General features: G+C 46.6%; 1 protein-coding gene across 1 annotated transcript in view; it reads left to right on the top strand.

Moving 5' to 3' along the window:
- Positions 1 to 12,500, top strand: part of tgfbr2l (transforming growth factor beta receptor-like) — a gene marked incomplete at both ends in the record, with an annotated part of 25,845 nt that overhangs the window by 12,537 nt on the left and 808 nt on the right. Inside the window, 4 exon segments of the mRNA XM_080526279.1 lie at positions 2,915 to 3,783; positions 4,484 to 4,625; positions 6,398 to 6,525; positions 11,407 to 11,561. Coding sequence (XP_080382405.1) covers positions 2,915 to 3,783; positions 4,484 to 4,625; positions 6,398 to 6,525; positions 11,407 to 11,561 — 1,294 coding nt within the window.

Here is a 12,500-nt window from a genome sequence, read left to right on the forward strand (position 1 = left end):
TTGTTACTTCTCAGAAGTTGACACAGAAGTATTAGGTGGACAGAACTCTGTCTCCCTCTAGTGGTTGCTCTGATGGTTACAGTCAAAGTCACAAGGCAACACAACAAGATGGTAAATACATGTATTAGTGGGCTAGTGGGCGCACTAATAACCAAGTTATGAACTTGGTAACCTCAAAGAATCTGGATTGGTGGGAATCATTTTAGGGTTAGGGTCATTTTATATACCGTGGGGAAAACAAAGAAATTACAAAGAAATGAACAGTTTATAATTTTAATGGTAGGTTCATTTTAACAGTGAGAGACAGATTTTTTTTTTTTTAAATCCCAGAAAATCCCATTATATGAATAAAAATATATATTTGTGTTTTATTGAGTAAAATAAGTATTTACACTTTTTAACGTCATATTCATAATCTCCAGCACCATACCAGTATCTACATGTGTGAGAAAGGTCCTGAGGTAATTACCCCCCATCGGTGGTACAACAGTAAACTAGTGATTTAAACTAGTGATTTAAACTAGTGATTTAAACTAATGATTTAAACTAGTGATTTAAACTAATGATTTAAACTAGTGATTTAAACCAGTTATTTAAACTAGTGATTTAAACTAATGATTTAAACTAGTGATTTAAACTAATGATTTAAACTAGTGATTTAAACCAGTTATTTAAACTAGTGATTTAAACTAATGATTTAAACTAGTGATTTAAACTAATGATTTAAACTAGTGATTTAAACCAGTTATTTAAACTAGTGATTTAAACTAATGATTTAAATTAGTGATTTAAACTAGTGATTTAAACTAGTGATTTAAACTAATGATTTAAACTAGTGATTTAAACTAGTGATTTAAACTAATGATTTAAACTAGTGATTTAAACTAATGATTTAAATTAGTGATTTAAACTAGTGATTTAAACTAGTGATTTAAACCAGTGGTCTTCAACCGGGGGTCCGCGACCCCTAGGGGGTCCGCAGAGGTACTGCAGGGGGTCCGCCAATTTTTGTCATAATAATTGAAATTTTTCACCAAAATAATCAGTGAGAATTAAAAAATATAACAAAAATGATATTGAGTAAAGTACAAGCATTAATAGGCAATAATAAGCTACTTTTGACAAACTATTTACAAAATAAATGATGCCCATGATCTCACATAACGTCAGCTGAAAAAAATTAAAAACACACCTGTCTAGCAAACTAGGTGTTGGCTAAAACACTGCAGTTCGGTTTTCATTGCGAAATTAACGTTAATTAATAACTAGCATAACGTTACTAATTTAGTTAGTTTGATAATAACAAACCCGCCTCTTTGCTTCTCTATGCGCAGCTATAACGCGCTCCTTTACCATTCCGAGGTCAGATGGCTTTCCCGTGGATCAGTATTGGCGCGCGTCTTTGAATTACGCACAGCTATCCACGAGATTCTGCTACCGCGCGGAGCTGGCTGCGCATTTCAATGCATTTCCGCGGATTCCGCGGTGCCCTCGCCTGACGTGAAATGTGCAATTGTTGATCACTTGGAGGCACTCGAAAGTCAATTTGAGAAGTACTTTTCTGAGACTGAGTCTTGGAGAAAGCACAAGACATGGATACGGTTTCCATGCAAAGACAATGCATCCGACGCCTAAACCTGACAGCCGCTGAGGAAGATCAGCTGATCGACCTAACCACAGACAGTACACACAATAAGGTGTACGAGTCACAGCCTCTCACCCAGTTCTCGATGAGCCTCTTGCCTTTTGCAACAACTTATCTTTGTGAAAGTGGATTCTCCTCCCTCACCTACCTGAAGAGCAAACAACAACAACAACAACAACAACAATAATAATAACCAATCATAATTATGCATGAACGTTTTATCAATCATAAACACATATAGGCTAATAACCCAGTATATAAATAGGTTAATACGGTGAAAGAAAAGGTGAATGAAGTAAATATAAAAGTTATTATAGGCGTTAAAATGTGAGACATTTAAAAATATATATTACATGTGGGGGTCCCTGTTCTGTTTGTCTCTCGTCCAAGGGGTCCTTGGGTTGAAAAAGGTTGAAGACCCCTGATTTAAACTAATGATTTAAACTAGTGATTTAAACTAGTTATTTAAACTAGTTATTTAAACTAGTGATTTAAACTAGTGATTTAAACTAGTGATTTAAACTAGTGATTTAAACTAGTTATTTAAACTAGTGATTTAAACTAGTGATTTAAACTAGTGATTTAAACTAGTGATTTAAACTAGTGATTTAAACTAATGATTTAAACTAGTGATTTAAACTAATGATTTAAACTAGTGATTTAAACTAGTGATTTAAACTAATGATTTAAACTAGTGATTTAAACTAGTAATTTAAACTAGTGATTTAAACTAGTGATTTAAACTAGTGATTTAAACTAGTGATTTAAACTAATGATTTAAACTAGTGATTTAAACTAGTGATTTAAACTAGTGATTTAAACTAGTGATTTAAACTAATGATTTAAACTAGTGATGTAAACTAGTGATTTAAACTAGTGATTTAAACTAGTGATTTAAACTAATGATTTAAACTAGTGATTTAAACTAGTGATTTAAACTAGTGATTTTCAGAAACAGACATTTCAGCTTGCGGAGAGTGCTTAGCGTGCTGGAGGTAATGAATATGAGGTTAAAACATAATAATAATAATGAGGAACTGTCCCTTCAACACAACTATACAAGAGTAGATCATCTTTATTACCCTTTATTACGCAATTTTTAAAATCTATTTTAATAGTCTATCTATAAAATCGTCACAAGGCCAAAATGTCATAACATTCGGAAGTACTAACAACAAGTAAAGTAAATAAATAAAATATTAATCTCTGACAAAATATTGTAGTAGCGACTTGTAATGTGACGGTATGTGTTCATACCTCTGTCCTCAGGCTTCTCTAAGCTGCAGAGTAAAGACGTGATCCCGGTGGTGGTCATCAGCCTCGTGCCTCCCTGCCTGGTCGCCCTCATCGCCACCATGGTCTTCTACCTGTACCGCACCAGGCAGCCCGGCAAGCAGCCCAAAGACTGGGGGCCCAAACGCACCCACTACCAGGCCCTGGACCTCCCCGAGGGCCTGCCCGGAGAGGCCCTGTCCCTGGGGGAGGACAGCCCCGGCAAGCTGGCGGCCCTGGGGGGGGGCGACGCCACCTCCGACCTGTCCCCCGTCCGCACCCTCAACAGGCTCAGCCACCGCGTGGAGCTGCTGCCCATCCAGCTGGAGGCGCTGGTGGGGAAAGGCCGCTTCGCCGAGGTGTGGCGGGCCCAGGTCCACCACAGCGGAGGTTCCGCCGGCAGCGGTTCCGCCCAGTACGAGAGCGTGGCTGTGAAGATCTTCCCGGCCGTGGAGTACGCCTCCTGGCACAACGAGCGCGCCATCTTCTCGGACGCCAACCTGGAACACGACAACGTGGTGCGCTTCCTGTGGGCCGAGGAGCGCGGGCCGCTCGGCTCCGCCCAGAGGCAGTACTGGCTGGTCATGGCCTATCACGGCCTGGGGAACCTGCAGGACTTCCTGGCCGGCCATGTGCTGAGCTGGGCCGAGATGTGCGCCATGGCCGGCTCCGTGGCCCGCGGGCTGGCCCACCTGCACAGCGACGTGTCTCCCCGCAGCGTGCCCAAGGTGCCGGTGGCCCACCGCGACCTGAAGAGCAGCAACATCGTAGTGAAGAGCCGGCGGGAGTGTGCGCTCTGCGACTTCGGCCTGGCGCTGCGTCTGGACCTCTCCCTGACTGTGGACGACTTCGCCAACAGCGGACAGGTGAGATTCGATTCGATTCGATTCGATTCGATTCGATTCGATTCGATTCGATTCGATTCGATTCGATTCGATTACATTAGATTACATTAGATTACATTAGATTACATTAGATTACATTTATTGTCCCCAGGGGGAAATTAATTTTCACACCACTGTACAGTATACATATATACATGTACATACAACACCGTATAACACAGACAACAACAGACAGTACTACACACGACAGATACACCAGCACTGCGTCTCCTGAGACACCCGCTTTCCCGCTTTCCCCTTTACTGTGTTCCCTATGACTTCAACTGCCCCCCCTTGTACTGTTTCTCTGTTCTCCATTGTCTATATATATATATATATTAAAAAATAAATAAATCATTCTATCACAGAGACTGCCAATGGCCCCGGGCCTGAGCTGGATTACACTTCCTGCTACGACTGGTGGATTGATGATTCACTCGCTTAGTCAAATGTATCGATTGTAAGTCGCTTTGGAATAAGGCGTCTGCTAAATGCCCAAAATGTAAAAATGTAAACGTCCTAAAGACGTCATCTGAACCCACATTCTGGCTTCCCTGAGGACGTCTTAAATTGGACTCTTTGTTTACTGGGGTGGTACCATCTGCCAGTCAGAAGGGGAGAGAGCAGACCCGGGGGGTGTATTCAAAAGGGATGAATGATGAGACCGGTCCGTGTTGCTCAGGTGGGGACAGCTCGCTACATGGCGCCAGAGGTGCTGGAGTCTCGGGTCAACCTGGAGGACCTGGAGGCCTTCAAGCAGATGGACGTCTACTCCATGGCCCTGGTCCTCTGGGAGATGGCGTCCCGGTGTGACGTCATAGAAGGTAAGATTCCACAGACCGCTGTGATGTCATAGAAGTTAACATTCCACAGATTTGTTTTTCGTTCTAGTCGGTTGTTAAGTCGTGACGACGTGTTTCCGGGTCCAACGTTGGCTGAGGCGCTCTCTTCGAAATGCAGCAGTAATAATAATTAGTTATATTTGTATAGCGCTTTTCCGAGGCTCAAAGACGCTGACAATATGGGAAAAACGGGAAAGTGCTGTGTCCCTTGTTGTATGAATAGATCTGATGAATACTCTGGTGCTTTAGTACACTGGTACTCTGGTGCTTTAGTACACTGGTACTCTGGTGCTTTAGTACACTGGTACTCTGGTGCGGGGAAGTTTTTATTTGGACCCGGAAATTGCTAAACGTCACGCGTGACGTCAGACTTAACAACCGAATTAAAGGGAGAGCGGACAGTCGCTCCACCTTCAGTACGGCTGTGTCCAAAAGCTCCAAATACAGCCTACAGTTGACGAAAAAGTATCTGCTACATACTAACCATACTACGTACTGTTTAGTCAGATGGATGCAGTAAGGGCCAAATTACACCTCATTCATACTAAGAAACCATATGAAACCCTAAAATATTGACCATTTACCGTGGAATTCAGCATCTGTTTTCTGGCGCGTATACTTGAGTATATTATGCTGGTCCGGATTCCCCACTTTCCCACTCGGGGGACTCTAATAGTATGCTAATAGTAGTAATAGTATGAGGCTCAATCGTCTCCGGACCGGCGTCGGGCGTTTCCGCTCATCAATGCACAGATGGGGCTTGGCCCCAAATGCGTCGTGCGAGTGTGGCGCAGAGGACCAAACCGCAGACCATGTTATCCTGGATTGCCCGGTGTACCACCCACCCAACGGGATGCATGGTCTGTCGGTATTAGATGACGAGACGATGACGTGGCTTCTGGAGGGGTGTCCATAAATATAGCCCGGGTGAGCCCCTCAACCAGGTCTCGGGGTGGTAAAAGGGTAGCCCCTCGGCCCCGAGCCTGGTGGAGTGGAGAGGAAAACAACAACCCATACGCCGAAGAAGAAGAATAGTATGCGGTGAATTCTACAAATTTAGTATGACATCCTAATCTTGCTTTAAAATGTGATCATGTTTAACTTTGTACCATTTAGAGGTTAGGTTGGTTGCTTTTCACTCTCATTTTGTTGTGTTTGTACTTGTCCTCTGTCAATGACAATAAATGTGAATCTAATCTAATCTAATCTAAGTGCAGAGGGTAGGTGTTGATGTTATGTACTGCAGAGGAGGAGAGAGAGGGTTTGATGTTATGTACTGCAGAGGGTAGGTTTGATGTTATGTTGGTCATATTATGTGTTTATGACTAGGGACCTGAGTAATTACTTACTTTTTTCTGTTTACAAGAAAAAACATAAATGTTATCTTTATTTTTAGTGCAGAGATGAGAAAACATAAATAAGTGTTAAATATGAAATTTAACGAATGGGTAAATTTGACCCGCAACATAACAGCAGGGTGAACTATAGTAGATATATTTTACAGACATATAGATGTTTTAAACTGGACATAACTAGAACAGACGGGTTATTGTGAGACACAGCCAGTCTGTGGGGGTACTGGGTTGAGAGTACACACGATCAGAGTGCCCCCTAGTGGGACATCCCAATACCACACCCACTTAGTGGCTCCTGCACAAAGCATTCCCTATCTAATAATCACTCAAGTCTTTTATGATGTCATACAAGTAAGCAGCACCATGTTTTTCACCCTCCTCTACCTCCTGTTTCCCCAGAGATGAAGAGCTACGAGCCTCCGTTCGGGTCGAAGGTGTGTGACCAGCCGTGTGTGGACAGCATGCGGGACCTGGTCCTAAGGGACAGGGGACGCCCGGAGATCCCCGCCACCTGGACTCAACATCAGGTCTGCTTCATCACCTCCACCTCCACAATGTACTGTAGTCATAGTCAGTGGCGGACTCAGGCTGTTTGAAGGGCAGGGGGGGGCGAAAAGAAAAAAGGGGCACCTACCTACTGCACAACATGGGACCCCATCAGTGCACATGGTCAAGTTTAGACCATTGGAAGGGCAGCCAATAGGGCACGTTCTCTAATTTTGCCACTCAAAAGGGCACTTTGGTGTGACGTTTTTCAACTGTGGGGGGGCACACGGTCAGGTTTAGACCATTGGAGGGGCACCAGTAGGGCACGTCCTCTCATTTTCGCCACACAAAAGGGCATTTTTGCCACTCAAAAGGGCACTTAAGAGAGACGTTTTTCAACCGTGGGGGCACCAGGAGGGGCGGTCGCCCCCCCGTGCCCCCCCCCCCCTGAGTCCGCCTGTGACTGTAGTCATAGTAAATGTATTTAAACACGCACCAAACTACACCGGTTTCGGGCGCCCCTGGGCGCGGACTCTAAACACAGAGAGAAAACACGATGGGATATGGTAACAACAGACGGGTGAGGACAACAACATAAACAAACAAAATAAACACGGAGGACGTCTAAACATTCATAAGCGCACACATTTAGAGACAGACATTCATTCTAGAACACATCAGGAACATCTCAGTGGCCTAGTTCACGGCAGTAGTGCGTTTTAAGCGAGTGAGTCTTGAAAGTGTCTAGATCGGGGGGGTCTTGGTGGGAGGTGGGAGGTGGGGGGGGTCTTGGTGGGAGGTGGGAGGTGGGGGGGGTCTTGGTGGGAGGTGGGAGGTGGGGGGGGGTCTTGGTGGGAGGTGGGAGGTGGGGGGGGGTCTTGGTGGGAGGTGGGAGGTGGGGGGGGTCTTGGTGGGAGGTGGGAGGTGGGGGGGGTCTTGGTGGGAGGTGGGAGGTGGGGGGGGTCTTGGTGGGAGGTGGGAGGTGGGGGGGGTCTTGGTGGGAGGTGGGAGGTGGGGGGGGTCTTGGTGGGAGGTGGGAGGTGGGGGGGGGGTCTTGGTGGGAGGTGGGAGGTGGGGGGGGTCTTGGTGGGAGGTGGGAGGTGGGGGGGGTCTTGGTGGGAGGTGGGAGGTGGGGGGGGGTCTTGGTGGGAGGTGGGAGGTGGGGGGGGGGTCTTGGTGGGAGGTGGGAGGTGGGGGGGGGTCTTGGTGGGAGGTGGGAGGTGGGGGGGGGTCTTGGTGGGAGGTGGGAGGTGGGGGGGGGTCTTGGTGGGAGGTGGGAGGTGGGGGGGGGTCTTGGTGGGAGGTGGGAGGTGGGGGGGGGGTCTTGGTGGGAGGTGGGAGGTGGGGGGGGTCTTGGTGGGAGGTGGGGGGTGGGGGCTGGGTCTTGGTGGGAGGTGGTTCCACTGCGAAGGCCCTGAGATCTCCCCTTGTTACCAGCTTTGATGGGGGGACCATCAAGAGTGTCTTGTTGGAATGGAATGGAATGGAATGGACTTTATTTGTCATTGCTACAGTACAGGTACCAAACAACGACATTTTAGGAGGGGTGGCTCCCCTGGTGTTAGGAAAGGGAAAAAAAAACACATTTTAGAAAAAGCATAAAATCACAAGAAGGTAAGGAGCTGGTTTACATCAATAAAGGCTATGTACACAATCCACTGTACTATACTGCACAGATAGTCAACTAGGGTTGTCATATTGCACAAAAGTATTTTTTCACGTGTCACAGTTTGCAGGCTTGAAATGTACATGTTTGTGCCTCAGCACTAGCTGCCATACAATCCGTCCGGACTGTCCTGGGCCCAGAACTTAGGCCTTTTCTGTGTTCAGGGCCTTGACGGCCCTGTGGTAGAAGCTGTTCTTCAGTCTGTTTGTCTTAGCGGCCGGGGTCCTGTACCTCCTGTACTGTAGCAGCCTGGCCCTCGCCTGGACCGGTCGTAACACCCCCCCCAGCTAGACATCACACCAGACAGGAAGTATGGTCAGCCACAGACAGCGTGTTCATTGGTTGCCTGGAGTTCACCTGAGCCCCGCCCTCGTCTGGAGGATAATCCTCAGTGGTAAAGTCCAAACGGGGAAAAACAAGAATAATCTACTGATATAGTCCAATAGAAACAAGGTTAGTCTACTGATATAGTCCAAAGGAGACTGACAGGAAGGATGGGTGAGAGAGAGAGAGGAGGATAGAGACAGTAGAGACTGACAGGAAGGATGGGTGAGAGAGAGAGAGAGGAGGATAGAGACAGTAGAGACTGACAGGAAGGATGGGTGAGAGAGAGAGAGAGAGAGAGAGAGAGAGAGAGAGAGAGAGAGAGAGAGAGAGGATAGAGACAGTAGAGACTGACAGGAAGGATGGGTGAGAGAGAGAGGAGGATAGAGACAGTAGAGACTGACAGGAAGGATGGGTGAGAGAGAGGGGGATAGAGACAGTAGAGACTGACAGGAAGGATGAGTGAGAGAGAGAGAGGAGGATAGAGACAGTAGAGATTGACAGGAAGGATGGGTGAGAGAGAGGAGGATAGAGACAGTAGAGATTGACAGGAAGGATGGGTGAGAGAGAGAGAGAGAGGATAGGGACAGTAGAGACTGACAGGAAGGATGGGTGAGAGAGAGAGGAGGATAGAGACAGTAGAGACTGACAGGAAGGATGGGTGAGAGAGAGAGAGAGGAGGATAGAGACAGTAGAGACTGACAGGAAGGATGGGTGAGAGAGAGAGAGAGGAGGATAGAGACAGTAGAGACTGGCAGGAAGGATGGGTGAGAGAGAGGGGGATAGAGACAGTAGAGACTGACAGGAAGGATGAGTGAGAGAGAGAGAGGAGGATAGAGACAGTAGAGATTGACAGGAAGGATGGGTGAGAGAGAGGAGGATAGAGACAGTAGAGACTGACAGGAAGGATGGGTGAGAGAGAGGGGGATAGAGACAGTAGAGACTGACAGGAAGGATGAGTGAGAGAGAGAGAGAGGAGGATAGAGACAGTAGAGATTGACAGGAAGGATGGGTGAGAGAGAGGAGGATAGAGACAGTAGAGATTGACAGGAAGGATGGGTGAGAGAGAGAGAGAGAGGATAGGGACAGTAGAGACTGACAGGAAGGATGGGTGAGAGAGAGAGGAGGATAGAGACAGTAGAGACTGACAGGAAGGATGGGTGAAAGAGAGAGAGAGGAGGATAGAGACAGTAGAGACTGACAGGAAGGATGGGTGAGAGAGAGAGAGGAGGATAGAGACAGTAGAGATTGACAGGAAGGATGGGTGAGAGAGAGGAGGATAGAGACAGTAGAGATTGACAGGAAGGATGGGTGAGAGAGAGAGAGAGAGGATAGGGACAGTAGAGACTGACAGGAAGGATGGGTGAAAGAGAGAGAGGGGAGGATAGAGACAGTAGAGACTGACAGGAAGGATGGGTGAGAGAGAGAGAGGAGGATAGAGACAGTAGAGATTGACAGGAAGGATGGGTGAGAGAGAGGAGGATAGAGACAGTAGAGATTGACAGGAAGGATGGGTGAGAGAGAGAGAGAGAGAGAGAGGATAGGGACAGTAGAGACTGACAGGAAGGATGGGTGAGAGAGAGAGGAGGATAGAGACAGTAGAGACTGACAGGAAGGATGGGTGAAAGAGAGAGAGAGGAGGATAGAGACAGTAGAGACTGACAGGAAGGATGGGTGAGAGAGAGAGAGGAGGATAGAGACAGTAGAGATTGACAGGAAGGATGGGTGAAAGAGAGAGAGAGGATAGAGACAGTAGAGATTGACAGGAAGGATGGGTGAGAGAGAGAGGAGGATAGAGACAGTAGAGATTGACAGGAAGGATGGGTGAGAGAGAGAGGAGGATAGAGACAGTAGAGACTGACAGGAAGGATGGGTGAGAGAGAGGAGGATAGAGACAGTAGAGACTGACAGGAAGGATGGGTGAGAGAGAGAGAGAGGAGGATAGAGACAGTAGAGACTGACAGGAAGGATGGGTGAGAGAGAGAGAGAGGAGGATAGAGACAGTAGAGACTGACAGGAAGGATGGGTGAGAGAGAGAGAGAGGAGGATAGAGACAGTAGAGACTGGCAGGAAGGATGGGTGAGAGAGGAGGGAAGACATACAAGATATGTTGAGGGTCGGAATCAAACCAGGAGGTTTTGTGGTTCGCACATTAGTGTGCTGAGCCACTAAGCACCCCTAGAAACATTATTTAAATTAAAATACATCCTTGTAAACATCCATTCTATGATTTTATGAGTCAATCCAATGTTTCTAAAAAATTTGCTAAGACAAACCTTTTCACCCTGGCCTTTGACCTGAGGTGAGCCCGCCTCCCGACACTGCACTCTCTGTACTTTTATTTCTGCACCTGTATTTCGTATTGCACCTTGTTTTTAATGTATTTTTATCTGTTGTTTCTCTTTTACTAGTGTTTTCTGTTAAGCACTTTGGGTGGCTGTTTTTGTCGTTGTAAAATGTGCTTTATAAATAAACATTACTTTATTACTAAAGCGGGGTACACACATAAGGATTTTCAAAATCTTAACAGATTTTTTATCTGAGACAGACCCCACACATGAAGATAAAAAATCTTGGATTGAACAGCCTTGATCGTATTGTGTGTGGTGTGCGCCGATATTCCCATTTCAGCACCCCGCATACATAAAGATTATCGTTACGACAGTCTACAGTCTCGTTCCCCAAGCCAGAAATCTCGCGTGATCAAACGTGATCTAACGTAGTACCCTGACTGACCTGTACGAGGCAGCCATGTGCGACAGGGCAAATAAAGTGCCGAAGAACGAAAAGAAGAAGTCAGCTCGCTTCTTGATTGGCTACATTCCATGGCGTTTGCTGTCTTTGGTCGGAAGGGGGAAAATCGGCCCAAAATCGGCCAGATTATCTTTATGTGTTTACCAGGCTTTACTTACTTACCTCCTTCCCTCTGCAGGGGATGAACCTGCTGTGCGCCACCATCACAGAGTGCTGGGACCACGACCCCGAGGCCCGCCTGACCGCCCACTGTGTGGTGGAGCGCTTCCACGCGCTGTCTCAGGAGGAGAGCGAGGAGGCCGACCTGTCCAACAACAACCACACCAGCCAGCAGTGTCCCCCTGCTCCCTCCTCCCCCTCATCCCCCCATCCGCCCCCCTCCTCCCTCCACACAGACACTGACTGCGATATTGACGGTTGTCCTCCTAAAACGCTTCATGAAGAGGAACCGTCGTGTCTGGACAGCTGAGAGCTGAACCAGGATGTGGACAGACCGTGACACACGGCAAAGCCAAATCGATGTACTATTGTTTTGTATGACAGATTTCTAAGGAGCTGGTCTCCTATTCTATTTCTGTCACGTTATTCTTTGTTATGTGTGTATGTACTTGAGCCATTGAGAAGACATTCTATGGAAAGTTCTGGAAAACTGTTTACAAGGAACTGAGCAGAGCAGTAGACCACTGACACCCTCCCAGCCCTACACACACCCTTCTACCATATCAATGTTGCCAATGACACAATAATGTATGTTTCCAGAGTCAATTCATGGTCTTCATAATGACTACGCTACACGACCATAGTAGATCCATGAATCAGATATTCCTGTTATGTACCAGCCATAGACATTTTGCACCGTGCACCAAAATTGTCAAAAATGCAATTGTACGGAGCCCCCCTGGGGTCACATGGTAGAACAAAATATTTGATGTGTGAATCTGTTCCCTCGGTTTAGTAATTAATTCGTTCCCTCGGTTTAGTAATTCGTTAGGGTTAGGGTTAGGCCCTACGAGCCAGAAAGATTGCAAGGATTCTAACCCTAACCTTAACCCTAACCCTAACCCTAACCCTAACGGATTACTAAACCGAGGGAACAGATTCACACATCAAATATTTTTTTCTACCATGTGACCCCAGGGGGGCTCCGTACAATTCTGCTAAACAGAACTAGTGGTTAATTAATGTAGACACTGATTGACTTTTCTAAATCCGTCTAATATTAAATGAGACAGTAACATACTGAGTATCCCTGCCAACCCTGGTAGTCACGTG

This window comes from Nansenia antarctica, assembly GCF_963989245.1.
Source record: "Nansenia antarctica genome assembly, chromosome: 3".
NCBI lineage: Eukaryota > Metazoa > Chordata > Actinopteri > Argentiniformes > Microstomatidae > Nansenia > Nansenia antarctica.